The sequence below is a fragment of the Trypanosoma brucei genome, chromosome 9 (genome assembly GCF_000210295.1).
Source record: "Trypanosoma brucei gambiense DAL972 chromosome 9, complete sequence".
Lineage (NCBI taxonomy): Eukaryota > Euglenozoa > Kinetoplastea > Trypanosomatida > Trypanosomatidae > Trypanosoma > Trypanosoma brucei.
The window spans coordinates 1380106-1406933 of record NC_026742.1 but is presented as its reverse complement, the minus strand read 5'-3'; the positions used below and the strand labels follow the sequence as shown (position 1 = coordinate 1406933).

At 44.8% G+C, this 26828-nt stretch overlaps 14 protein-coding genes across 14 annotated transcripts; 13 read left to right on the top strand and 1 right to left on the bottom strand.

The window, feature by feature from the left end:
• Window positions 1–417: 417 nt before the first annotated feature.
• Window positions 418–1341, top strand: TbgDal_IX6530 (mitochondrial carrier protein, putative; the record flags this gene model as incomplete). Its single annotated transcript, XM_011778541.1, has 1 exon — window positions 418–1341. The coding sequence occupies one exon, from the start codon at window positions 418–420 to the stop codon at window positions 1339–1341; it is 924 nt and encodes a 307-aa protein (XP_011776843.1).
• A 183-nt stretch (window positions 1342–1524) lies between these two features.
• TbgDal_IX6520 (protein kinase A catalytic subunit) lies at window positions 1525–2706 on the top strand (the record flags this gene model as incomplete). The annotated part of the gene is made up of 1 exon (XM_011778540.1): window positions 1525–2706. One exon carries the CDS (start codon window positions 1525–1527, stop codon window positions 2704–2706), a length of 1182 nt encoding a protein of 393 aa, XP_011776842.1.
• Window positions 2707–6464: 3758 nt separating this feature from the next.
• Window positions 6465–7127, top strand: TbgDal_IX6510 (GTP-binding protein, putative; the record flags this gene model as incomplete). Its single annotated transcript, XM_011778539.1, has 1 exon — window positions 6465–7127. The coding sequence occupies one exon, from the start codon at window positions 6465–6467 to the stop codon at window positions 7125–7127; it is 663 nt and encodes a 220-aa protein (XP_011776841.1).
• An 816-nt stretch (window positions 7128–7943) lies between these two features.
• TbgDal_IX6500 (T. brucei spp.-specific protein) lies at window positions 7944–8492 on the top strand (the record flags this gene model as incomplete). Its single annotated transcript, XM_011778538.1, has 1 exon — window positions 7944–8492. The coding sequence occupies one exon, from the start codon at window positions 7944–7946 to the stop codon at window positions 8490–8492; it is 549 nt and encodes a 182-aa protein (XP_011776840.1).
• A 159-nt stretch (window positions 8493–8651) lies between these two features.
• On the top strand, window positions 8652–9764 carry TbgDal_IX6490 (Bem46-like serine peptidase; the record flags this gene model as incomplete). The annotated part of the gene is made up of 1 exon (XM_011778537.1): window positions 8652–9764. The coding sequence occupies one exon, from the start codon at window positions 8652–8654 to the stop codon at window positions 9762–9764; it is 1113 nt and encodes a 370-aa protein (XP_011776839.1).
• Window positions 9765–10235: 471 nt separating this feature from the next.
• Window positions 10236–12551, top strand: TbgDal_IX6480 (ATP-dependent DEAD/H RNA helicase, putative; the record flags this gene model as incomplete). Its single annotated transcript, XM_011778536.1, has 1 exon — window positions 10236–12551. One exon carries the CDS (start codon window positions 10236–10238, stop codon window positions 12549–12551), a length of 2316 nt encoding a protein of 771 aa, XP_011776838.1.
• Window positions 12552–13610: 1059 nt separating this feature from the next.
• On the top strand, window positions 13611–14474 carry TbgDal_IX6470 (chaperone protein DNAj, putative; the record flags this gene model as incomplete). Its single annotated transcript, XM_011778535.1, has 1 exon — window positions 13611–14474. One exon carries the CDS (start codon window positions 13611–13613, stop codon window positions 14472–14474), a length of 864 nt encoding a protein of 287 aa, XP_011776837.1.
• Window positions 14475–15700: 1226 nt separating this feature from the next.
• Window positions 15701–16009, top strand: TbgDal_IX6460 (hypothetical protein, unlikely; the record flags this gene model as incomplete). Its single annotated transcript, XM_011778534.1, has 1 exon — window positions 15701–16009. The coding sequence occupies one exon, from the start codon at window positions 15701–15703 to the stop codon at window positions 16007–16009; it is 309 nt and encodes a 102-aa protein (XP_011776836.1).
• Window positions 16010–16312: 303 nt separating this feature from the next.
• TbgDal_IX6450 (hypothetical protein, unlikely) lies at window positions 16313–16657 on the bottom strand (the record flags this gene model as incomplete). Its single annotated transcript, XM_011778533.1, has 1 exon — window positions 16313–16657. The coding sequence occupies one exon, from the start codon at window positions 16655–16657 to the stop codon at window positions 16313–16315; it is 345 nt and encodes a 114-aa protein (XP_011776835.1).
• A 756-nt stretch (window positions 16658–17413) lies between these two features.
• Window positions 17414–17752, top strand: TbgDal_IX6440 (hypothetical protein, conserved; the record flags this gene model as incomplete). Its single annotated transcript, XM_011778532.1, has 1 exon — window positions 17414–17752. One exon carries the CDS (start codon window positions 17414–17416, stop codon window positions 17750–17752), a length of 339 nt encoding a protein of 112 aa, XP_011776834.1.
• Window positions 17753–18209: 457 nt separating this feature from the next.
• Window positions 18210–21386, top strand: TbgDal_IX6430 (protein kinase, putative; the record flags this gene model as incomplete). The annotated part of the gene is made up of 1 exon (XM_011778531.1): window positions 18210–21386. The coding sequence occupies one exon, from the start codon at window positions 18210–18212 to the stop codon at window positions 21384–21386; it is 3177 nt and encodes a 1058-aa protein (XP_011776833.1).
• Window positions 21387–22422: 1036 nt separating this feature from the next.
• TbgDal_IX6420 (hypothetical protein, conserved) lies at window positions 22423–23228 on the top strand (the record flags this gene model as incomplete). The annotated part of the gene is given in 2 exon segments (XM_011778530.1): window positions 22423–22758; window positions 22737–23228. Coding segments are annotated over 2 exon segments (828 nt in total).
• Window positions 23229–23771: 543 nt separating this feature from the next.
• Window positions 23772–24806, top strand: TbgDal_IX6410 (hypothetical protein, conserved; the record flags this gene model as incomplete). Its single annotated transcript, XM_011778529.1, has 1 exon — window positions 23772–24806. One exon carries the CDS (start codon window positions 23772–23774, stop codon window positions 24804–24806), a length of 1035 nt encoding a protein of 344 aa, XP_011776831.1.
• Window positions 24807–25284: 478 nt separating this feature from the next.
• On the top strand, window positions 25285–26292 carry TbgDal_IX6400 (hypothetical protein, conserved; the record flags this gene model as incomplete). The annotated part of the gene is made up of 1 exon (XM_011778528.1): window positions 25285–26292. The coding sequence occupies one exon, from the start codon at window positions 25285–25287 to the stop codon at window positions 26290–26292; it is 1008 nt and encodes a 335-aa protein (XP_011776830.1).
• Between the last annotated feature and the right edge of the window lie 536 nt (window positions 26293–26828).

Here is a 26828-nt window from a genome sequence, read left to right as displayed (position 1 = left end):
TGAAGGCCTCAAGTCGGGATGGATGGGTGAATTGTTGTTCTTCATTTCTTGTTATTTTTCATTTATTTCATCAAGTGCCCGCACTCTCTTCTGCGTACAAAGGGGTGGACAATTTTGTCTCTCATCTGTCATTCGATGGGTTAACTCTTCTTCTTCTTCGTTCCATCCGCTTAGTTGTTTGTGGGAGGCAGGAATAAGTGAGTGTTGGCGGTCCTCTGTCCCTTATATAATCATTGTTGCTATTATTACTATCGTTGTTACTATAACTAGTGTTGTTATTATTTTTATTGCCTCTTTCATAATTTTTTAAAATTTTCTTTGTTTTTTGTCCCCCTTTTCAGACATCTCGCAAATAGAAAGAAGGAAGGAAGAGAGGAAACTACAAGGCAATAGGGCACATTAGGAGAGGCCACAAGTATGGATGTAATATGCTCCGCTCTTGCTGGCGTGATGGCCCGAGCGGTTTGTCATCCTCTCGATACGGCTAAAACTGTGACCTTCACGGGTTTCTTTGGGGATAGCAGCAGTTCCCTTCATGTAAATTCGAAGGGATCACTGCGGCATGTCCTGAGTTCTATTTGGAGGCGTGAAGGGCCATGTGCCTTCTACCGTGGTGCGGGCGTAGCGATTGTTGGCTCTGCACCGGGAACTGCACTGTATCTAACAACATACACGTGGTCTCGAGATTTCCTTCAGGGATATGTGAGTGCAAGCCATTCTTCTTCCTTTCTTAGCACCATACCTTCTTCATTTATTCATCTTATTTGTGGACTCTTTGCCGAGTCGGTCAGTTGTATCTTTTGGGTTCCTATTGACGTAACGAAGGAACGGCTGCAGGCGCAGTCGTCGTTTGTAGAAGGGCGATACAAAGGCAACTGGGACGCCATCCGCACTGTCGCTCGCTACGAAGGTGTGCGAGGTTTATATAAGGGTTATTGGTCAACATTGGCATCCTTCGGACCCTACTCGGCAGTATACTTTGGTTGCTACGAAGTTTTTGAGAATGTTCTCAGCGAGCACATGTCATTAGGAACATTTTCTTCTTCACTCTGTGCAGGAGGTATGGGGAATATTGTCGCCTGCGTCGTAACAAACCCTCTGGAATTAGTGAAGACACGCTTGCAGGTACAGCGGGCAGTTCTCTCCGTCAGTGGAAAGCCAACTGCCGTTTACGGATTTCCTTTCCGTTACAAGGGGTTATTAGATGGATTGTGTGCTATTGTTAAGAGCGAGGGTGTATGTGCGCTGTGGAAGGGCTTACCGATCAGAGTGACATTTGCTGCGCCCAACGCTGCTTTAACAATGGGGTTCTACAGCTATCTTAAAGGTAATATGGCGTAAAAGGCAATATATTACATAGTTGGTGCATAATTCTTCATCTCTTCCCCCTCTCGGTGGTGGAGGGGTCGGCTTGTCGTTTAAAGGGGAAACACCTCCCAAATTTTTACATTGTTACAGAATTTCAATGAATATCGGAGGGAGGTCACGGGCGCACTCTTGTTCTCCCTTTTGCCTTTCCTTCTTATGCTGTTGGTGTTACTTTTTTATATTTTGAATACTGTCGAAGAACCCTTTACTCCTCTTTCCGTTTTTGTTTTCTCCACAAAAATAAGCTACTTTGTTGCATACGTAAGTCTACATTTATTTATACATTATTCTTTTTTGACAGAGCTTGAGCAGGTACTGGTAGTGCGGATGCCTGTAGCCACGTCGACGGAACCGCAAACGTATGTGTTTACCAAACCTGACACATCGGGATGGAAGCTGAGTGACTTTGAAATGGGTGACACGCTAGGGACCGGCTCGTTTGGTCGCGTGCGCATTGCAAAACTGAAGAGCAGGGGGGAGTATTATGCAATAAAATGTCTAAAGAAGCGTGAGATACTAAAGATGAAGCAGGTACAACACCTGAACCAAGAGAAGCAAATTCTAATGGAGTTGTCACACCCCTTCATTGTGAACATGATGTGTTCCTTCCAGGATGAGAACCGCGTCTACTTTGTTCTAGAATTTGTGGTAGGTGGTGAGGTATTTACTCACCTTCGTTCCGCAGGCCGTTTCCCGAATGACGTAGCGAAGTTCTATCATGCGGAGCTTGTGTTGGCTTTTGAATATTTACACTCGAAGGACATTATCTACCGTGACTTGAAACCTGAGAATCTGCTACTTGATGGGAAGGGACACGTCAAGGTGACTGATTTTGGTTTTGCTAAGAAGGTGACGGATCGTACCTATACGTTATGTGGGACACCTGAGTATCTTGCACCTGAGGTAATTCAGAGCAAAGGACATGGGAAGGCTGTGGATTGGTGGACGATGGGTGTTTTGCTGTATGAATTCATAGCTGGCCATCCTCCCTTTTTTGATGAAACCCCAATTCGGACGTATGAAAAGATTCTTGCGGGCCGGTTCAAATTCCCCAATTGGTTTGACTCCCGTGCTCGGGATCTCGTAAAGGGTTTATTGCAAACGGATCACACGAAACGGTTGGGCACGCTGAAGGATGGCGTAGCTGATGTGAAGAATCACCCATTCTTCCGTGGTGCGAATTGGGAGAAACTCTATGGACGTCATTATCACGCTCCCATTCCTGTAAAAGTGAAGAGCCCCGGCGACACAAGTAACTTTGAGTCGTATCCCGAGAGTGGGGATAAGCGGTTGCCCCCGTTAGCACCATCACAACAATTGGAGTTCCGTGGGTTTTAGGTGTGTGTATGCATGGCTTTGACTTGCGGTGCTGTTATAAATTCGAGACAGGAGAGGAGGTTAACGTAGAATGACAATCCCGCTGCTGTTTCCACTCCAGTCATGTCTCGCGTTGCCGTAGATGTTTGTATCGCTTTGAGTTCTTTTCGTTCTATTGTAGTTTTATTCATTTTTCTTTTCTTTTTTCTTTCTTTCATACTTTCAATTTACTCTGTTTTCCCTTATTTTGATGATTGTGAGGGAGCGTTCCACGCTAATTTGTGGGGATGGGTGTGTGTGTGGGGGGGGTACGCTTGGTGTTATTTACAAGTCTCCTTTTCTTTCTTCTTTAATTTGCCCATCCATTCTTTTGATTTTCAAAGCTATTTCCATTGCTGATTAGCAACTCTTGTCTACTTGTTTCTCCTTTTTTTTCTTTTTCTTTTTCTTTAAGTTGTTTTTGTTTTTTGTTGTTTTGGGATGAGGAAGGAGGTGCGTGAGAGTGGTATTATTATTATTTGCACCAACTGGACGTGTGGCGTCCGTGTATGGAAATGATTTTATAATGTCAGTGTGTGAATTATAAAACCGGTGTGGGTGAGGAAGACCAAAAAGAGGAAAGAAGGTTATGTTTTTTTCTTTAATTCTTGATGGAATGACTTGGGGAGGAAGGAAGAAAGAAAAAAAAAGAGAGTGAAATTATAAAAGCCGCTGTTATTTGTGTTTGAGCGCCAGTTGGGTTCTGGGCATTATTTTTCTGGTGCCTCTCAATTTTATACGTAGTGGTGGTGATGTTGACGTGGGAGAAGAAAAGCAGGGACGATGTGATGATTTCCTTCTTGTGATTATTTTGGATTTCTTCCCTTTTTTTTTAAACTTTTCCCCCTGTGGTGTGCGGTTTCGAAGAGGCGGGGGAAACAAATTTGGGTGGGGAGGGGGAAGGAAAGTCGCGCGGCGAAGGAGCGATTTATAGCTTAATTTTAATTGTGTAATGTGGTTTTTTTTTGTTTTTTTTAAAAAAATATATAAAAGTATATAGATATATATAAATGCACGGATGTATATATAGATATATAGATATATACGGGCGTGTAGTCTTTTGTTTTGTTCTACTCTTTCTCTCTCTTTTTCTTTTTTTTGTTCGTTTGGTTTTTTGTGATTTTTTTTTCCCTTCGGTAATCCTCCAATACGGAATGTTGGCGGGATTTGCATCCCCGTTAAATTTGGGTTCGGCATTGCGCATGAAGTAATAAGTGTAACAAAATACATATCTAAGTATTTTGTTATCATAATGTATTTTTATGTTTCTTTTTTTTTTTTGCCCCGCGTTCGCGTTGTCATATTTGTGGCACCTCACAATCGGTTGCCGTCTCTTCTTCCTCTTGCTTTTTTTTTCCCTACCCTTAATTTTTTTGTGTTTATGTTTATGTGTTTTTTTTTTACCTTCTTTCCCTTCTTCTTTTTCTCCCTTCGGTGCTGTTTCCTGATCTTTTAACACATTTTTTTTTTACGCGGATAGCGTGGTTGCTGTTGTTCCGGGTGAATATAAATATATAAATTTGTGTGTTTATATATTTATATATAAGGGGTATTTGTGCGTGCAAATAGACAATTTTTTTTTTCCTTTTTTCCTTTTTTTTTTGTTTCGTAAATTCCTCGGCTTCGGTTTTCGTGACGCGGTACACTCATGTTTATTTCTTCTCTTCCTTACTGTTTCTTTCTTTTTTTTTTTCCTCTCTCTGAAGCAACGCCGGTATATTTGCGTGTGGGTATGATGCTTCCAAACTTTCTCATCATTTCCTTTTTGTTTATATTATTGTTATAACTGCTGTTGTTATTGTCATTACTGTTATTATTTTTCTTCTGCCGCTGATTTTATTGTTTTTTTTTATTTGATTCCTTCGTTTAACCCGAGTCTTTTTTTTTCTTTTAAATTGTTTTGTTTTGATTGGTTTGCTTCCGGTGGGGATAATAGTGCTCTGGCGCCGGTGGGACGAGCAAACGACTACCGAGCTTTTATATGAAATTGAAAATTCAAGATAAAAAGAAGGAAGAAGGAAAAAAGAAAAAGGATGGTAAAAGAAAAGAATAATAATAATAAAAAAAGAGAGATAGAAGAAATTAGCGTTTGGTTGGTGCTACTTTTTTTTTTTTATTTTTAGTTAATTAAGTGACTTCAGATTGGAGGAGGAGGAGGAGGAGGAGAAAGGGGTGGGGCGTGTGTTGGGATGATGGAGCAAAATGTGTAAGTTCAACGTGTGAATAAAATAGAACATTAACTGCAAATATTTGTTTGCCAAGTTAAGTAAGAGGGGTGACGCATAAGAGGTTTCAGGAAAGTGTAAACATTTTTGTTTCTCTCCTTCTTTCCTTTCCTTTCCTTCTCTTTATCTCTATCTCTATCTGTCTATCCTCAAATTGCGAGTGAGGCAATGCAATATAAAGAAAGAAAGTAATAAAGAAATAAACAAGAAGTAAAGAAAACAAATAAAAAAAGCAAATAAAAGAAGGTTGACAGTGATAGCATAGAAGACTACAAGGGAGTTAAGGTAAAAAAAATGAAAAAGTAATATGAAAATTGCCATACTGCCTCTTCACTCCGTCGCCACCCGATTCATTTGGCTACTTCTTCTCTCTCTGTTTTTGTCTTTATATTTGTCATTTTCTTTGAATGTGTGTGTGTGTGTGTTTTTCTTTATTATCATTCTGGTTTTGTCGCGTACTCCCTGTCCTCGTAGCCAGAGGTACGTGTATTTGTATTTAGGTATATTTACACGTTTATGCGGTGATGCGTGAATGTGCATCCATGTGTGCATGTGCACAAGACAGTGACAAGACTTATTATTATTACTATTATGACCGTGGCTGTAACCTGCGGGACACCCCTCACGGGGATTTTTTTGTGGCTAAACTTCTGTTTTCTCACCACTCGAATCGACTACTAATGTAGTTTTTCTTTCTTTCTTTCTTTCTTCCACCACACCAGCACATTAATTATACTTCTGCTGCTGCTGCTTCTGCCGTTGGTGGTTGCGCTTATATGCGTATGCATGTGTGTGTTTGTGTGTGTGTTTTCATGTAAGTGAGAGGGAAGGTGGCAGAGACTACCTGCTGTCGTCGCCCTTTCTTTTATTTGATTTGTTCCAATTCTCTTCTTTACGCAATCCATATATACTATTATTATTACTACTATTGTTATTACTATTGTTATTATTATTATTTTCCTCCATCTCATTCTTCTTGTTTTGCTTTATTTATTTCTTGTGGTTTTGTATCAACGCTTTTCCCCACCTTTTGGTATCACTTTCGTGTGGTGTACGTTGTTGAATTGCCCTCGTGCCTTTAAACTACTTTGACGTTAGCCCCATATTGAAGCAAAATCACCCAAGTGCTGGTGAGAAACACAAAAAAAAAAGGAAAAAAAAGCAAAAACACATATACACGTACACACACACATATATATATATATATATATATTGAAAAGGTGACAAGGTGAGTTGCACCAAAGGGAAGGTGCAGAAACAACACAGAGGAAGAAAAGAAAATACAAATATTATTGGAAACGCAACTTTTAGGGATTTAAACACCGCAAACTACAGATTTTTTTTTCTTTTAAAGGGAAAGGTATAGTGCAAGTGCCTCTTACGTTTGTGCCGGAGCGTTGGGTCTACGGGTGAATTTAGGGAGGAGGGTGCGGAAACATTGAATTGAAGGAACCGAAGGAAACAAGAATAATAACAACAGCAAAAAAAGGGAAGGAAGGAGGGGGGAAAAGAAAGATGGCTCCAAACCGACAGTTGCTGAAGATAATTATTCTTGGGGATAGCGGTGTCGGAAAGACTGCGTTGGTGCATCAATATGTGAATAAAAACTTTGACAACCGGTACAAGGCGACGATAGGTGCAGATTTTCTCACGAGGGATGTGGAGATCGATGGCAAACTTGTCACATTGCAAATATGGGACACAGCTGGGCAGGAGCGTTTCCAGTCACTTGGCTCTGCCTTTTATCGTGGAGCTGACGCATGTGTTCTTGTGTTTGACCTTACCGATTCGGAATCCTTTTCTCACATTAATTCGTGGTTGGAAGAGTTTCGCGCTCAAGCGGGCCAGCGGGAATGTGTGCTGATTGGCAACAAATCGGACCTGACGGAGCGCCGGCAGGTGACCAGTCGCACGGCAGAAGCCTGGTGTGAGTCACTAAAAAATGGGGAAGGTGGTGATGCGTCTTTAGGTGCAGCTGCTGGGGAGGAAACGATGGGATCCATTCAATACTTTGAAGCATCAGCAAAGGCAAATGTGGGCGTGGAAGAGGCGTTCTTAACGGTAAGTAAAGCTGCGCTAGCAAAGAAAGCTACTGCGGAAGAGGGGGTGGCGTTGCCGCAATCCATCAGATTGGGCCAACAAAGGCCTAGTACAAAGAAAAGCGATTGTGCGTGCTAGTTGTGCATGGTGTAAGGGTATGAAGGATTGACAAGGGTGAAGAAAAAAAGAAAGATATGTAGGAGTGAGTGAAGGTTATTTTCTCAAACAACGCGTGATGGAGAGGAGGAGGAGGAAGAATACGTGTATATATATATATATATATATATATGCAAGGAGGAAATGAGGTTGGAAGGATGATTGAGGGGGACGAAGATATAAAAAGGGTACGAAGTACTGGGCGAAATTGAGGGAAGGGGAGAAGGAAAAGTTGCACGACGCATAAATGCATTTTTTTGTTTTTTTGGTGCGAGCTACGTTGAGGAATAGGGTGTGCCTTCACCGAGAGTCGTTTAACGACAAGCACCAACGTGCGGGTGGTGGAACATGGATCAGGGCGTGGGGAACTGCACCACTTTTTCGGATCTCTGTTTTTTATTTCTTTTGGAGGTATTTTAAGCACCTCTAACAGAAACGTTTTTTTTTTTATTGCTATGAATTTTCCTAGTGTGTTCTCTTCCTCTTTCCCTCTCTGAGTTTTTTTTTATTTTTTGTCATCACCTCCCAGTTGAAAGAACGCAAACGGACGCTACTGAGATGTGGGAATTGAGAGGGTGATTTGGAGAACAGAAATGCTTCATAAATAACTTTTCACATTGCTTTATTCGTACGTTTTTCTCACATTCCACACGCGCACACACACGTGGATGGCACCCTTCTGTTTGTTCCTGCAACTCCAAATAATTCCAAGTTGGAGGGAGGCCCCATATGATCATAATACAAACAAAGTCTTCTGCCTAACATCCACAAGCAACCAGTTTCCCACGCATCGGGAGGATGGAATATCGGTTAGTAGAGAGAAAAGAAGAAAATAAAAAAAAGAAAAGGCAAAAAATAAAAATAAAAATAAAAGAGGCGAGGAGGGTGGGGGGAATTTGTGTCGCTTTCTTGCAACGAGGGAGGGGTGGCGCTAATATAAATGTATATATATTTTTTGCTTCCTTTTGTGTGTGTGTGTGCGTGTGTATTTGGAACGTGGGGAATGCTACGCAGACTTTGGTGATGCCATTTCGCAAGCAAGTTACTTTTTTCCTCTTTAATCTCATTTTGTCTTTCTTTTTTCTTTTTCAACTACACCATATCGTTCCCCAAGGGGGATTTTTTTTTTTTGAACTGTGGGGATCTTACTTTTTAAAGGTTAAAAGCCAATCTCCGGGGTGCTTAAGGTGTGAATTATTGAAGGTTTTTCTCCTTGTAGTTCCTTCCATTTCGGCCTGCTGTCTGCAGAGTCCCATACTCTACGAAGAGTACAGGACTGCGAGCCTACGTGGGACAGTGGAATTTACCCCGCGTTGTTTTACTGTTCGGTGTGTTCAACGTGTTTGAAGAGGTGTTGCGGGTGATCGCTTAATCTTCTTCAGATACATTCACCCTTGGCCCGTAGAATTTGAGAGCAGAGGAGGCTTGACCTTTCCATCGGAGACTTTTTTTTTTTTTGCGCGCTGCTCCGCGTTTTGTACATTATTTCTTTCACTTCAAACTGTGATGAGCGCTGAGCGGGTTGCAGTAACGCTACTCATGTGGGTTCTTGTCGCCCTCTTGGTCTCTACCATTTTTCTTGCGGCGGTGGGTTATCGAATGCGTGAGAGCCAGAACCACTTCTTATACTTCCCCAACGTACCAGCGGGTAGCACGTTTGTTTGTGACAGCCCCCTGGAGAGGGGATATAGGAACTCAGAGCAGGTGCATATACGCACGGCGGACGGCCTAACTTTGCGCGGATTTATTATGTGGCCACCAATGGAGTTGCAAGAGAGGCCACGGCAGCAGCATTATATGGAGGAGAGAATGGGATATATGTTACGAGTTCCACCTCTATCAGCAGCTTCGGACCGCAGTAATCCGAATCCCCCCTTCTTGGAGCGTCCTGAGGTGTCTGGTGCCGGATCTGCACATCCGCAGTGTTCAATTTTGTATTTTCACGGTAACGCGGGTAACGTCGGCCACCGCATACCCATCGCGGCCATGTTATCCACCAAATGCCGATGTGCGGTACTCATGGTAGACTATAGGGGATATGGTCAGAGTGACTCGGTATCCCCAACACAAGAGGGTGTTATGTTGGATGCGCAGGCATGCTTGGATTATTTGCTTTGTCATCCACACATTCCAGCTGACCGTATTTTCGTTATGGGGACTAGTCTGGGTGGTGCAGTTGCTATTCATTTGGCTGCTGAACCCCACAACGCGAAGCATATCGCAGGCGTCATAGTGGAAAATACATTTACTTCCATTGGCGATATGGCCTCCGAGATGGCGAGGCACGCACTTAACGGTGCTCAACCATGTTTCTCGTTCTTGCTGTTATCCTTGTTCGAATACTATGTTAAGCCGCTTTGCCTCCATATTAAGTGGCGCAGTATTGACGCCGTGCAGAAGATATGTGCACCGATGCTGTTTCTCTCTGGTCTGAAGGACAATGTGGTACCTCCGCTGCAGATGAAGAAATTATACTCCAAGACTTTCAGCACAAGAAGTCGTAGGTTTGTCGAATATCCTGAAGGGGACCACAACACCCTTCCGCTTATTCCCGGGTACGGAGAGACGGTTAATGCCTTCATACAAGATGTGCTTCGCCATAGAGAACAGCTAATTTAGCGATGTGACTTAATGTGCCGTCCAATTCTACCTGGTTACAATTTTCATATATTATATGCCTTTGCATCATAGGACGTCGCTCCTTTTTTTTTTTTTTGCAATTTAGCTTTGCATGGTAAATAGTTACACTATTTTCTTACGTCCGCGTGTGTGTCGCCCCTATTACCCGATCCTTGCTCGTTTTCTCTCTGTCTTTATTTGTTTCTGTTGTTTGACTTCCTGCCTGTTGGGACCTCGGAGCACGTTGCAACTTCGTGATTTTTCTCGATGCTAGGAGCTTCTTTAAATTTCTTACAGAGGTGGTGTGATATATATGTGTTTGGTTGGTGTATTGTACTCTTTGCATAAAGTTTCTATTAGCTTCATGTGAGCGTCGTACTGTGGGTGTGGTTGTGTTGATGGTCGTTGCAGTGGGGTGGAAAATTCCCGAGTTGGTTAGTGTGTTCGGCAAGCGAAAATTTACTTGTGAAGATGTACCTTCGTTTTTCTCTTTGTTTTTTTTCCTTCGCATTATCGTTTCGTCTGTCGTGTACTTGCCTTCTCTCCTCTGCATTTGGTTCACCTTTATTCTTTGGTTATAAACGATACCATTTCCTGCAGTTTTGTATATTCTGTGTTCCCTTCCTTCTTGTCGCTTTTTTTTTTTTTGATTTATATCTCGTAGGGATTCCTGCTATGGCGATGAGCGGTGTCAGCAGCAGCGAGTGGAAGGACATGAAGGGCGTGACGTTGCGCCCTGCGACGATGTCTTATCTAACGGAATGCGCAGGGTTTCGATATATGGCACCTGTTCAGGCACGCACCATTCCACTGCTTTTGGGTAACTACGATGTTGTGGTTGAAGCCATTACTGGAAGCGGGAAAACTTTGGCTTATTTGATCCCATGCTTAGAAATGCTGCAGTACGATCGTGTGGTGGAAGTGTGCAAGGATCGCAAGGACGCGGTCGTTTCCGTTATAGTGCTTCCTTCCCGTGAGCTTGCTCAGCAAGTGCACCAACTGGCTAAAAAGATGTTGCACTATGTATCGTACGACTACCTAGGTGGCAAAAATGGGTTGCCTAAATACTCATGCCAGTGCTACATTGGTGGTCGTGACATTAAGTTGGATGTTGACATGTTTAGTAGGACCGGTGGTAATGTTTTAATTGGGACACCAGGAAGGCTTTATGAGCTGTTGGTCTCCTCAAAGCACTCAGGCCTTTTCAACCTTACGTCTTTTGAGCTCCTCATATTGGATGAGGCCGATAGGTTGCTTGAATTTGGCTTCAAGGCAAAACTTGACGCAATACTCAAGCGGCTCCCGAAGCAGCGGCGTACTGGGCTCTTTAGCGCCACGCAAACAAAGGAATTAGCGGAGTTGGCTCGCGCAGGCATGCGGAACCCCGTGTCTGTTGCTGTGCGTGTGAACTCACTTAATTCGGCAATGACGAATGCAGCGAAACCACAAATCCCAGAGTTGCTGTTAAACTACTACACATTTACGAGGGCATCGGAGAAACTTGATCGTCTACTGGAGTTCCTCAGCAAGCGGCGAGAGCAGAAGGTGATTGTGTACGTGATGACCTGCGCCAGCGTGGACTGGCTTTATGCGTGCCTTGTTGGCGTTCTGCTGAAGGACGATGCCGACAATGTTTTTGCTCTTCATGGGCAGATGAAACTGGAGAAGCGGCAGCGTGTTCACCGCGCCGTCACAAAGCGAAATCGTTGCGTTCTCGTGTGTACAGATGTGGCGGCGCGCGGTTTAGACATTCCGGAGGTTGGCGTAGTTGTGCAGTACGACCCGCCAGTTGACCCCGCTACGTTCATCCATCGTATCGGACGCACAGCCCGAATGGGACGCCAGGGTGAAACTCTCGTGTTTCTTATGCCTCACGAGTTGGAGTATGTTGCGTTCATGAAGCTGCAGAATGTTTCATTACTCCCATACAATGAGGAAAAGGATGACATCGGTGAGGCTCAGAAGGTAGTTGAGGAAATGAATGTTAGGCGTACGCTCACAAGTTCACTGCAGGAGAAAAGAAAGTCCCTCCACAGGGCCCAGAAGGAGCAACGAATGAGTCGCAAGGAGCGCCGCGCAATGCTTCAGGAGGAGCGAAATGCGAAAAGTGCAACTACGCAGCGGACGAGGAAGGAAGTGCATGGAGATTTGTGCGAGAGCCCGGCCATTCTCGAACTTCGGAGGGCCGTTAGACAGCAGGAAAACAAAAAGATATTGGACCTTGCGGCGCGCGCCTTTGTCTCGTTTATTCGTGCCTACAAGGAACACGAGTGTAGGTATATATTCCAACTCCAGTTGATCGACCTCACTGACCTCACACATAGTTTTGCCCTCTTCAAAGTTCCGAACTGTGGAGAAATCAAGCACATGCGCATTCTAAAAATTCCGCTTCAGGAAGAACTCACGGATATCATGGAGATCATAAATCAGCAAACTCGTGAGAAGCGAGAACGTGAGACACAGGAACGGGAGGAAAAGAGACGACGTGTAGAGGGTGACGAAGACGAACATGGTGAAGCTTCCGCTAAGCGACACCGTACAGAGCGCAACGAGAAGCTGGAGGCTCTCAAATTAGCGAAAATGTCCCGTGGGGAGCGCAGTCGTACGATGAAGCAAGTGGAGATTGATGAACTTCTAAAGGACAGCTACTACGTTAAGAAGGAACGCAGAGGTGAGGTCAGTGGTCGTACCGTCGATGCCATCATGGGTGTAGATGCTATTGAAAATGCACTGATGAGTTCTCGGGAACGGCAAGAGGCAAAGCGGGTTCGCCGGGCAGTGAAATGAGGTTGGATTAATGCCTGTTGTCAATTGTGTTGTTATTGATTCTTTCTTGTCGCTTCAAGTTCATTAGACAGGGAGTGATAAGAATAATGCGATACGTGTCGACAACCACAAAAGGAAAGAGTTCCTGTGCTAAATTGTTTCTTCACTGACTGCGCAGTTTCCTGTCTTTACCGTGTGGCAATCGGTTACACACTGTGGGCCTCAAGCGGGAGGGAGGTTGTACGTTTTTTTGTGTGCAGATGGTTCGAGTAACAGGAGTGCTAATTAAAAGGTTTTGACTTTATTTCCTTCACGTTTATAAAAAAGGAAAACAAAAATGACCGTTGAGCTTCTCTCCCTGTGTGCGTGTGTGTGTTTGCACAAGCCCTTCCTGCGATTGGGTTGGTGCGGACAACATTTCTCTTTCCTTTGCCTAGTCTGTGACATGCCTTTCCTTTCAAAATCGTCTTTACCCCTGTAAATGTTACAAATTCTAGGATTCAACGCTGGGTACAAATATATACCTACGCTTATTTAAAGTTTGAACTTTTTGATTAGGTAATTGATTATACACGTCCGTGGTTACCAAAAGGCTAGGAAAGTAATTGTGGGAATTTCCAACACTTGTACATTTATTTTACTTTCAAATAGGTAAATTTTTCATTTGCCTTAGCGGCTTTGTCGCGATACGTTTACACTCTAGAAATCCTTCACCATTGCCGCAGTAACAGCAGTTCTTATCGGCAAGGTCACCACTGGGTTTGTGCCGTGTGTTCAACGGTCATACATATTTTAACAAGAAGAGTAAACGAGCACTAGACGTGACAAGCACTTGCAACATCCCTTAAGCGGTTGGTAAAAAGTTCCGCTGGAGGCGATCGCGGTGCGGGCGGACGCGAGGTGTACGAAGAATTTAAAAAATTTCACGCATCTCAACACCAGACGCTGTCGGTAACGGCTTGGCACAGCAAACGCATCCGAACCGTCGCTCCGTGAGGTCGCGTGCGTGTGTGTGTGTGTGTGTGTGTGAAAAAGAGAGAGAGTAAATAATTAGAGCGAAGCGGTGTGATCCTGTGTGGGATGTTCGTGGATTACTACGCTGTACTAAACCTTCATCCATCATGCACAGCCAAAGAAATAAGGGAGGCGTTCAAGCGGTTTGCCTTGTTGTGTCATCCTGATCGCACCGATGCTGATCAATCAAGGAATTTCAGCGAAGTGAAAGATGCGTATGATGTTCTCAGCGACCCTGCACGTCGATATCTGTATGACTTGGGATATGCTGACGCTATTAGTGCCATACAGCGGCAGACGCTAATGCAAAAAAAAGGGCGGGATGTGGAGGCGGTTGCTCCGGTGGTGAGGTCTCCACAGCCATTTTTTTCGGCTACCACGAGTTCACTAAATTCTGCGAGTAGCCCATCAGCTTACAGTCAGCCGACGATGCCGCCATGTTCCCATCCATGCGACAGGCGGGATTCCCCAATGGGCTCACTGGGGCCGTCTCTCGCGCAAGATTATCAACAAGGCTCTGCATTCCGTGCGGTGCGTGGACACCATCATGCGGTAAGGCGGAATCAAGTATCATGGACGCATGGAAGTGAAGAAAGAAGTTATGACTCCCACGCTGCATCTCTTTTTGCAAATATGCCTGCTGACAAGGAGGAGGAATGTCAGTCAAAACCATCACCTCCCCGGCCGCGTGTTGGGAAGCGGATCCCGCCTAAAGCGCCGTCCGGTTGCGTCAAACGGAGTCGAGCGGGATCGTCGCGGTGCCCGCTGCCTCATTGCACTGTTGGGCCCAATATCGTTTTGGGGACCAAAGTGACGGCGGTAAGTTTAGAAGGAGAGGGACATTGCCTGCAACGTCATCTCAAGATGCCTACAAATGAGGCCATCAACGCTAGTATTATTAAAACGTGGGGGGTTTTCTTTAACATCTGAAGTATACACTTCAATTACCAAACGAAATGAGGGGACTGAGAGTGAAGACATGAAATGGGGTAGGGGAGGTCTTTATTTCTCTTTTTTTAAGTTAATGGGGGGGGGGAAGGGGGAAGAAGAAGGAAAGAAAATGAGAATGGAGGAGAATCCAAAAAATCCAAAGGATGAAAAGAATCTGGAGAGAAAACAGTGGAAGGAGAGGATGCGCTTATGCCTCCTACGTTTATTTGTTTCTTCCGGTTGCTCTGCTACTTTTTCTTTTCGTTGCATATAGATGTAAATATCACATATATAAAATAAATAAGTAAATATATATGTTTCGGGTTGGGTTAAATGATCAAACAGCTGGTTATTTGGCCTTATGATTTGTTGTTGTTCCGACCCGCTTCTGTCTTTCGACATTAGCCACTTACACGCTCTATTACTTTTGATAATTTTCCACTTTTTTTTTGTCAAAACAAAACAAACAATATGAAGCGGCGTGGGGAAATGCCACAAATACCACCAAACAAATGCCTAAGCCTATTAAAGAAGAAGGAACAAAAAAACAGAGGAGGCGGGGCGGGGATGGAAAGAGAAAAGCAAAAAGAAGAGGAATCGCTGTTAACCTTTTCTAATATAAGGAAGCAGCGAGAGGAATAAAGTAAAAGGTGTTCTTGTCCTTTACGCGTGTATACACATATTTATTTATGTGTGTTTGTTTGCTTGCTTATGCACTTTTGAGTGTAATTGCACGGAACCCAGTCTTACCTTACCTTACCTTTCCTTAAACCCTTCCATCCTACTTTTTTTGTTGTTTTCCTTCAAGCGTTGTTACGTACCTTTTTTTTTCTTCTTTGCTTAGTGGCGGGATGATTATTGTGATGATGACGATTATCATTATTGTCTTTATTGTTACTATTACTATTATTTTTATTTTTATTTTTCGCCCTTTCTGCATTCAATCTCTCGTCTGCCTTTCCGTCTCATTTTTTTAAAAATTTGTTACTTACTTATTTACGTTTTATTTTATTTTAATTTTTGCATCCAATCGGTGGAAGGGGAAGAGGGAGAGGGATGTGTGCGTGTGCGGGAGGTGTTGTTTTAATTAGTGACGGTGAGCGAAAAAAAAAAAAGAAAAGAAGGGAGAGAAAAAGAAAGAAAGGGGAGGGGGAAAAAAAAGAAAAGTGGTGATTTTTGTTTTAGTTTACAATTTCCGATTTTCCCCCTTGTTGTATATTCCTGCAATGAAAAAAAAATATATATATATATATATATTTTGTTGTTGTTGCGGATGCCTCCTTCATCCACGCTACATTTTGACATCATGTGTCTGTGCGTCTATGTACTCGTCTTACGCATGCAAGAAAATTTTTTCTTTTTTCTTTTTCTTTCCCTCCTTTTGCTTATTTTCATTCATTTATTTTCATTTTTTTCACTCTTATCTGCACTTGTGTGTGTCTGTCTCTCTTCACAGCAGTGTGTTCATTAACTCATCAGCTGCACTTAACTTTCGTTGCGTATACGTCTCACTGAAGAATGAGAAGGGGAAATAAATAAAGGGGGAAAACAACGAAAAATGAATGATTCAAATCAACTTCCTTTTTTGGAAAAAAGAAGGATGAAAAAAGAGGCGAAAAAGAAGTGAAATATAATATATATATATGCGTATGCGTATGCGTGTGTGTAATGGCGACAATGGAAATATGTAAAAAAAAGGGGGTGTAGAAACAATTAAATAAAGAGGTGATATGCATATGCATATTGAAGGAGGTGGGAGATGAAACTAAAATAACGCATAGGTGTTAAATGTTTTTTTTTTTTTGGGAGGGGAGGGGCGTCTCACCCTAACCCTTGTTTTAGAGGGATATGTGAATGTTTGTTTGTTTCCTCATTCTTTTTTTCTTCGAATGTGTTTGTTTTTTTTTGTTTTCGTTTGTTTTTGTCTTGCGCGTGTAGGAGGAAATGAAGAAGAAAATGAAAGATATGTGGCACACAGTGAAACATGGGAGACATATTTTAAACGTCTTTTCATTTGTTGTTGTTGCTGCTCTTTTTCTTTTTTTCATGTTTAACACTAACACTTTTTTCCTTTTTTTTTTTCTTAAGATTATGTTTACGCTCTCCTGAAGATCGTATAAAAAAATGGGCTCTGGCAGGAGAGGGATCGGTGTAGTTTTTGGTGATATGTCTGTTTTTGACATTTTCTTTTTTACGCCTGAATTATAGTGTGATTTCTTTTGTTTCTTTTAGCAGTTTCCGTGACGCCGCATCAAATGGCGTATAGTTTCGTCTTTTGTTGTTTCATTTTTTTTTTATTTTTCTGTTGTTGTTGGTGTTGTTTTGGGGTGCTGTTTTTTTTTGTTGTTGTTGTCAATTAACTCTTTTCTCACTGCAACTTTGTGACAAGCGGGTTGCTGAGTGCCTTTGGTTGTTTCGTCTCAGTTGTCCCGCTATTTTTCTTTTCCAATACTAATTATCTATTGTGCTGGGCACGTGTACACATGCAAGGGAAGAAATTTGTTTGTTTGGTTTTAATGTTCCTTTCTGATGCTTCCTACTCCTATTCCTTTTTTTTCCCTTCCTTTCCATTTTTTCTATTTGACTTTGTTTTTTTTTTTTAAAAAAACCAAACCAAAGGAAACTCATCGACAAAGTTTGATCACCTTCAAATTCATCGCCTTTGCGTATTGTCTGACTGTCTCTCATACCCTTTATGTGCTGAGTGAAACGCTTTTATTTTATTTTTTGTAGTTTTTATGTTTTGATCTTCATCGCACTTTTACCTTCTTTTCTTTTCTTTATTTTTTTTTGATTTTTATCTCTTCACCCATATGATGCGTCACCGCAATGGGCATACAACTCGAGTGCTTTAGATTTATTACTATTAATATATATATATATATATATATTAATACGCACATATATGTGTGTTGGATAGGAAATAAAAACATAAGGGTATGGAACATATTCCTGCTGAAGCATCCGCTGATATCACAAGGGAGCAAAACGAAGTTAAACTTTTAAATGAATGTTTCTCCAGTGCGCGTGCTATTCATTTGATTGTGTCGCATTCGCTCATGCCGACTAGCGGTGCAGCGCTTTGCTCGTCGCTTTTGAATGAAGAAGTCCAATCATATCTTCGGGAAGTGCTGCATAAATATTCGGCGACTGCTGCAATGCGGAAGAAACTAAAATCGGTGAAAATATTATATTTCTTACAGTGCCTGACAGATGAGAAGGTGCGGGATGAATTTATCTGTGCAGCAGCGCATCCGTCGTTCTCTGAGAGTTTGTGATGGTGTTGCATATATATATATATATATATTTTGTTTATTTCGTGACTCCTGGTGCTTTTTTCCTTCGAAAATTATACTCCGTTGCTTTTTTTTTTTTTTTTACAGCTCGGGGATTAGTAGCGGGTAACTTCTCACCCCTTCGCACTCTACTTTTGTGACCGGTTTTCTACCTATCTGCTGAAGTTGTTGTTGTTGCTTTTCGCAATTCACATCAATAAACAATTGTGTTCACTGCCGCACGCACGAGAAGAAAAAAAGAAAAGGATCAAGAAAGAAAGAAGAAAGAAAAAAGAAGAAACAATAACACAGTCATTGGTAATTTCCTTTCCTTTCCTTTCCTTTGTTGTTGTTACATTATTTTTGGTTACTCTCCTTTTTTCCCCCTCTTGTTCTTTATTTATTTATTATATATTACCAGAAAAGCGCAAGGGAGATAGTACACTTGCATTTTTTGGATATGATTGGCACAGTAGAACAAATATTGTATGAGGAGGGCTGCGTGCGTGCTGTGAGGGTGCGATTGCCTTCTCGTGATTCATCTCAAGGAAAGTGTTTATCCCTGGAGGCGTGCGAACGCATTGGACAAGGTTCTTTTGGCACCGTTTACAGAGCCTCTTGTGATGAATATCCGAGATTGGCATTAAAGATTACAACAGGAAAGGTTACACGGCTCAAGCAGGAACTGGAAGTGCTTGGAAGGGTCTGCACAAAAGGTAAACTCCTGCTGCCACGGTTTTTATTTGGTGCATTGAATAAGTCCGGGGACCTCATGGCTGTGGGGATGGAATTGTGTTTCCCACACACACTGCATGACTTCCTTCTGTCAAAGTGTCTAACAGATGAGGCGGACAAGTTGTTCGTTGCATACCAAGTAGTGCAAGCAGTGGCGTACGTCCATGAACAACATTGCATCCACAGGGATGTTAAACTTCAGAATTTTGTCTTCGATTTGGATGGTAACTTAAAACTCATAGATTTTGGACTTGCGACGTCTGTGTGGAACCCTCCTCCTGGAGATGTAGTCGCTGGCACTATCGCATTCATGGCCCCGGAGATGGCTCATAACGCTTTACACAGGGATCAGAGAGTTAGCGTTGGTGCGGCAGCAGATGTGTGGTCTGTGGGAATGGTGCTCTTTTCAATTTTCGCACAACGGAATCCGTATGCCTCCACAGGTGCCCCGCGGATGACAGAGAGAACTGCTGACACCAATATGCATAACACTGCTGCCATACCCACCGACGCCTCTCCTAATGACAAGCAGTCCCACGAAATACCGAAGGAAAACGCTGAGTTGCTTCGTCGTGTCGCTGCCGCTGAATGGTCGTGGCCTAGTGGTTGTAGCGTCTCCAGGAAGCTACGGGGACTTGTGGACTTCATCCTTGTCCCTGATCCACAAAATCGTCCAGATATCAACGCTCTCCTCATGAGACCGGAATGGGGCGATAGGCGCAGAGCAACCCCAAGGGTGGTAACTACTTTCCTCGGCGTGGAGGATGATTTTCTACTTTCGCACGATGAGTCTCATTTGCTGCGTGCTGTCGAGCAGCGAAGTGCCGATGTGAACGCAAGCCTCACAGAAAGCAGAATAAGAGGTTCTGACGAGGAAGAGACGGAGGAGGGACACCGTTCGTCTTTGAAATTCGTCGCTAGGGAGGAGTTATCGGTGGGTGGTGTGCCGATACATCAAGTCTACGATGTAAGACCCGACCCTAAAGTGAAAAAGCCTATTCGTGACATTTCGTCTGTTATAGCCGAGGAAACAGAGAGGAGCCTGAAACGGAGCAGGTCGAGATCTGCTAGGGCCGCGGCTTCGTCAGCGTCACGTGCAAACTCTCGCGTGAATGCAAGAAGTAGGACAGTAACGCCTGTTCCTTGCACAACGGAAGGCCGTGGAAATGCGGATTTCCCTACAGGCAGTGCCGCAGCCTCATTGGTATTGTTGGAGGCGGAGGGCAAAGAAGAGACGAAAACAGGATTGAATATCGGCCAGCGCTCACCACAGGGGCGTCAACCTCGTTCGAACAATGTGGATCGAGGGAAGGGTATAAATCTCGTGGGGAAAAGAGATCCCAAGCCAAAAAGTGCAAATGGCGCTGTGCAACGGAGCACATCGCCTGTTGAACATATGGTTGATACCAAACGAGGGGGAGGGAACAATAGCCATGGAGTTGGGGCAAGGCGAGGCAGCACTGTTACGGCCCGTAAAAAGAAGGGGAATGGGGCGGAGGTTGTATCAGGATTTGTTACCATGGAGAATGCTGTGCGAAACGTCAAAACGTCGCTTTTACTCTTAGAGCATTCATGCATGGTGACCCGGCTATCCACTGTCGTGACGGAGTTATTTGATCGAGAGCATATGGTGTGGTTGGAGAAAGAGCAGCGAAAGTCCGCCACTCACCCGCATACATTCAGGGAAATGTGTCGCGCAAACAAGAAGTACAGGTACGGCTTCGTATGTGATGTCTGCTGTTTTGAATTCGAACCAGTTGGATCAAGTATGTACTTCTTTCACTGCCAATGCGGTAGGGACATGTGTCCAAAATGTTACGAGGAGTATGCCAATAATTACACCTGCGACGCCTGCGGCAGGGAGTTTGCCAGTTCAGGTGCGCTTCGCAGGCACAGTTGCTCGTGCGTGAAGAGGCTAAAAGATGCAGCTACAGTGAACAAGCCAAGGGGGAGATCTCAGGGGCGTCGCAGTCGTAGTGTTCCAACCGAAGCTGCTAGGACTGGTGTAAAAAGTCGGTTCGAGGTGAAACCAGTCAGTCCGAAGCGTGGTCGGCCGAAACGACGAGCATCGGTGCCAGCACTGGAACGCAAGAGGTCTCGAGAGCCGGCGGCTGAGGTAGTGGGAATTGTGGCGCGGAGGAAGGCAGAGCGTTTGTCAATGAGTAAATCGGAAGTTGTACCGCCGCCAAGGAGGTTCGAAGGAATACCCCGCACGCTAAGTGGTGAATGGAAACCGATGGAGCGTCTCTCTGTCGGGTCTCGGAGTGTCCCACCCACACCTGAGGAACGTCACATGCTGCTTAACGGTGATTGGATACGCTACTACCACTTTTATCCTATGGAGGAAGAAGGAGGCGACTCGGTCGCTGTCACATATCATATTCAGCCGGGACGTACTGGTGTTACATTTTTCAACCATAGTTTTTCTGTGCACTCAGCTGTGCTGTCAGTGTTGGAACACATCGTATACGTCGTAGATCGTGTTGATATCGAGGAAGATAATGACGTGGCGCGTATCTTGTCGTTGGCACAAGCATTGAATGAGGAGAAGAAGATCTACGATGTCCTTCAATTGGTCGAAACCCACGACACACATATGTTAAAACAGCGGCGGTCTCCCGGTATTATGTCTGTTTATTGCCCACCACAAACAGCATTTCAATGCAATGGTGATCCCTTTGTATTTGTTCGCTGGTACCGCTTCCATATGGAAAACTCTATGAGTGGCTTTATGCTCTCCAACGGGGCTGTGCAGGTGTTTGTAGGCGGGAAATACGAGTTACGGTGGCTGGATGACAACAGAAAGTTTATTGTGCGCAGTAATGGAGTTTGTGAGGTGCTTGATGAGGAAAATTTCCCCCTTTCGGAGGAACTCAACCGGATGCTCTACGGTGGCGTGTAAAAGTGATGTACGTAAAGAATTACAGATAGCCCTCTCTTTTTTTTATTTTTTTTTCCGTTTCCGTCTGCTGTCGCATTTCATGTGTGGGTCTGCGAGTTGCGGTTATCATTCGTTGAACCATGAGACATTTCTTTGAATGTATTAGCCGCAAGCAGTCGTTGACGCATGTATACATATGCTCCTAAATCGTGTGAAGTAAAAGAGTAAAAAAGGAACAGCAGCGGATGAGAGGCCTATAGCAACCGAAAAATAACCCCATAGACCACTTTACACATCAACCTCCTTATCCAACAGTGGGAAGAGTCGTATACATGGCCGCGGCTAAACACTTACATCTTTTTTTTTTATCTTTAGTGTAGTCTAATTTCCCCCCCCCGTTTGTGTTTTGCTGAATTCTGAATTCCACGACACTGTCTTTTCTTCTTTCTTCTTCTTCCGTCTCCTTCCTCCTAATTTGGTGGTTGGTTCACGGCCTCCGGGGCAGGCATTGCCGCAATTAACTCGTATAGTTTTACTACTACCACTACACGCATGCCTGTTTGTGGAGCTTGTGCGCGTGCGCGTGCGCAGTTCTTTGCCCTTGTCTCTGTTTTTTCTTTTCTGTTGACGACTTTATGCATTCGACACTTGTCGCAGTTGACTTTTCCGCACTTTGTTTTTTTTTTTTACTTCTCTTCTTTTTTTATTTTTTTCGCCAACCCACCTCACGCTTTCCCACTTTTTTTTTCTTGTGGTATCCAGAGCGATACCATCCAAGTACAACGCACTAGAACTCTTTGGCGCTTGGTTTATTTCTAGCAATCAAGAAGAAGCGAGTGTACAAAAAAGGTGCCATTCAAAGAATAAATAATAGTTAGAGTAGTGGAGGAGGCCCACACCGAAGGGAATCAAGAGACCCCTGCGTTTCACGCTTTTGCTGCGAGTTCTTTTCAACACCAGTGGAAAAAAAAATAAGAAAAGAAAGGCAAAGGGAGGAAAGAGGTAGTAATAGTTTCTTTATTCTTCTATTCTTTTTCTTTTTTCCACTTTGGGTACGATGGAAACATTCCGTGAGCGCACATTAGCCAATCGTTATCAACCGCGTCAACACCTCCCACCTGAGTTTCCTGGGGTACTGAAGGAATATGCCCGCGAGGTGCTACGGGAGCAACCGGAAGATATTTTGCAGTGGAGTGCCAACTACTTCAAACGACTAGCACGTGAGATGGACGCAAAACCTGCCGGAGAGCATCGCATGACGGCACCAGCGTTGCCACACCTCGAATCACGACCCAACACACGGGAGGAGGAAGAGGAGGAATATGGGGAGCGGTTGCAGCAATATATAGATATGTTTGTTGAACATGATAGCGAAACAATGGGGTTCTACCCGTGAAGGCGATTAAGGAGGCTTTACTCAAATCATACGGATTAACTCTTCCCCAAGCTCTCTATGTTCTGACGGCCACGCAACTGGTTGAGAAGGAACCAGTGAACTATGCAGAGTTCGCGTGTGAGTCGTTTCCAGCGTTGCGTTTCGTTTGGAGTACCGAGCACAACTTTCAGGTGAGCAACCGCGAGGATACCACTGTACATGGGCTTTCAAGGATTGACGTGCAGCAGGAATTTTTGAAACTTTTACGCTTCGCTGACCGATCCGATACTTCTTTGCTATCAATTGACCAGTATATGGATGTACTGCGCTGCGCACCTTACCATCTCACAACTCGTGACCTTCGGATTTTACGGGTTGAAGCTGAGCTTAACGAGCGCCACGAGGTAAACTATGAAGAGGAACTGCTCCACATATTCGATCGACTTCTGTTGGCAGAACAGTTTGCTCAGTTGGACAGTGACGACTGACAAGGCAGAACTTCGCCTTCGCTGCAGTATTAGGGGCGGGCCAAGCATAAAACGTTTGCATCCGAAACACATGCAGAGAAGGAAGTGTTTTTGTGGTGCGCGTATAGTCGTAACATGTACCATCACTTCGGGCGCGCACGTGTGGTGCATTAACACAGGATGCAGCAGCCTGGGTGCGTATATGTAACATGTATATATATACATGTGTAGATATGCATGTGTGTAGATACGTAAAGCTGCAGGCGGGCTGCGCTTTGCAAAACGAGACGTAAACGCGGTTTCATACCGCTCTTGATATAGACGCCCATCCCTTCCCCCCTCTATGAAACTTTTTATTTGGTTTATAGCATACCAACCACTGCCTTCTCTCTCTCTCTCTCTCTACTTTTTTTTTTTCGTTGTCATTACATATATACATATATATATCTACTTACATCGTCCCCGAAGCCTTAGTGTAGCTGCGCACGCTCCCTTGGGGGAGAGCGGTGGCAGTCTTTTCACTACCTTTCGGTAACCGGTGCTCTTGAGGGCGATAGCAAACACATGGATGTCAAGACCCTCTTAGCTCTGGCCCAGAGCGCAACGGATGTGGGGAATGTAGGCGCTGCACAAGAATTCTACGAGGTCGCGTTGACAAGAGAGCCAAACAACATTGATGTTCTCGAGGCGTACGCGGACTTGATGATTTATCACGTGCAAGATGTTCACCGTGCGAAGGAGATGTTGCGTCATGCCATTGAAGTTGACCCACAACGCGGTCACGTGAAGTACCTAAACCTCGCTCAGCTTTGCGAGGGTGAAGAGGCGCTGGGATACTACCAGCGTGCCCTTCCCGTGATTCAAACGGAGTTGCATGCGTGTAGGAAGAAGAAGAAGAGAGAGGCCCTAATGGAAACGCTATCAACTGTTCACTGTGCCATTGCCGAGCTCTTCCTGACGGATTTGTGCGATACTTCGGGGGCTGAGCAGCGTTGTGAGGAAGCAGTTGAGCAAGCGATGAGATCCAACGCTCGAAGCGTGGAGGCTCATCAGCTTCAGGCGTCACTGCGGCTCAGTCAGTCACGACCTGAGGAAGCACTACAGTCACTTCGACGCGCGGTTGAATTAACACACTCTCTTAGTGAAGTTCACCAGCCAACGTATGAATCAAAGGTGGAGCTTGGCCGCCTGCTCATGCAGGTATCACCCCCAGACGCGTATCGTTTCTTGCTTGAGGTCCTTCATATGGGTGAGAACAATCCCTACATTTGGTTCCTCCTTGGGGAAGCAGCGCGGCTTCGCCAACGTTACATCGATTCGGCTCGCCTACTCCGTCGTGCGCGTGTCTTGTTGACGCTCTCGGGCGGTGATGCGGATGCATTGCAGGAGGTGGACACAGCCATTGGTGTTTTAGTAGAGGAAATGGGTGGTCCCGCGGCTGTGGAGCAGATTCCTGACATGGATCATCCAAATCCCATTGAACTTTTGCAACCAGAGGACGATGAGGTGGTTGCTAATGATGACAACGGCGATGAGGAGGGGGATTTGGATGAACCCGAGTGGGAGTCGTGCGATGAGGGTGATGATGACATCGCTTAACATGTGCTCATTGAAAAGTGGCGGTTGTAAAAAAAAAAAAGAAATGACCAGGGTAGTGTGGGCATCCAGCGCGGTCGAAGTGAGAGTCTCATTATTTAAATGGAGAAAGGTGTGTTAAAGAGGTGTTTTCCGACGTATAAATTTTCTCTTTCCCTTTGGGTTAAGAGAATAATAAAAAGTAAGAAGTAAAAGCCATCACTCCCTTCCTAAGGGGTTGCTCGTAAGCAACAACCATATGAAATGTTGCATACGTTTAACTGTACGATTGTTTGAGGGCATTGCACTTTCTATAGCTTCTGACTGTGGAGTTTTGTTTTTTTTTTTTTTTTGGCTGCTTTTGCTTCACATTCGACGGACGCAATCTTCCCCAATTTGTATGCGTCTGAGCCTTGCAAAGGACACCAACAGACCTGGTGATTATATCAGGTAGGGGTTTCTGCCCACTTTACTGCACGGATATTTCCTGGAGTGAGGCGCCATGAGTATCTTGGTGAACCGTCGTTCAGTTTCCATCGATTACAAGGATGACAATGATACTCGTTACATAGATGAATGGGGTGGCGACGGGGGTCGCTTCTCTCGAACTCGTTCTGGAACCCAAAAGTTTGGTCGTGCTTCAACTAGGAGGGCCAGTGTGCCGAATCCTACACCGCTGCGTAAGGAGCGGGTTGCGCGTGCCCCGCCGAGTCCGCGAGAGGAACCCACACCACTACGGAAACATGCCAGACGCTCGGATCCTGCGGCATTTAGCCATCTGTTACTTCCCACCACCGCCTCGAAGGCGAGGGCACAAAGCAAGTACGTGGAGCGAAAAAATGGGCACGGCGGAGAGCCCTCAACCGGTTCGCGTAGCGTTTCACCTGTTGCAACAAATGCTGGGTCGCGGCTTTACGCTCTTGCGATGGCTCAGCTAAAGCACATTGCTGAAAAGAGGGCTGAGAGCGAGAGGAAGTTGAAGGAACAGGAGGATAAACTAACATTCAAGCCCAAGATAACGTCAACGTCGAGGCTGCTGTGCGCGGGCGGATACAGGCCGCCGCATGAATGCTATAAGGAAGTACAAAGCAGGGCCATTGAAAAAAGACGTATGCGTGAGCAGGTGATACTGATGAAGTCTGATTCTGATTGTACGTTTCGTCCCACACTTACCGCTAACTCAATGACGTTGGCAGACAAACTTCGCAAAGACGACCCGTTTACAGATGTGGGTGATCGCCTCTGCTTTGAAGGGGGCTGCAGGCTTGTGAGGCAACAACTGCGAAGGCAGATTATCCAACAGAGAGAGGAAAGGAGGGTGATTAGTGGCTTTTCAATTTCGCCCCGAAGGGCGGATCGGTTAGTCCGGCGGCTGTATAATTGGCAGAAAGAGTGCGACAGGAAAAAGGATGCAGCGGCAAAGGAGCCTCTCCTGCCCTCAGGGCGGACAACTGTATCAGGGCGTCGCCGGCTAAGCTCTCGGGGCTCGTCTTCTTCAAGGCGTCGTTGAGCCCGGGCCCCGATGTTCCTGAGGTTGCGGTATGCGTATTTTGTAAAGTTTTAGGCCACCATTAAGATTGTATCCTTTACTTTTACTTTTTAATATGGGGAGGTTGACGATGGGGTATCCCTTTTACCTCAGGACGTCCGTTTACTGGGTCCGGAGGCCTCTTCTGGGTGAAAGGAGTAGCGTTACTTTACAGCTGGGTCTACAGGACTTGCTGCTGTGGACGTGAAGAATTTAGCGGAGATTTCTTTCCACTTGGAACGGAGGTATGGACCTCAACCGTGGAACCGTCTGGCATGCGGGAATGTGAGCTGCAGCTCAGATGTACCCACCCGGAGATGCCGCGACACGGGCATTCAACCCGGAGGGATTTATATGTAATATGCTTTTGGAAGCATTGGGGGGGGTGGGGGGCGGGGGGATCAGCGCTTGTGGTGGCAGATTCCGCGAAAGTCGTAGTTTTTTTTTCCCCTCTCGCAAGTAGCCTGTCTTCAACTTGCGACATGGGCTGGTAACTTTACTGTGTTCTTTTGGAGTTA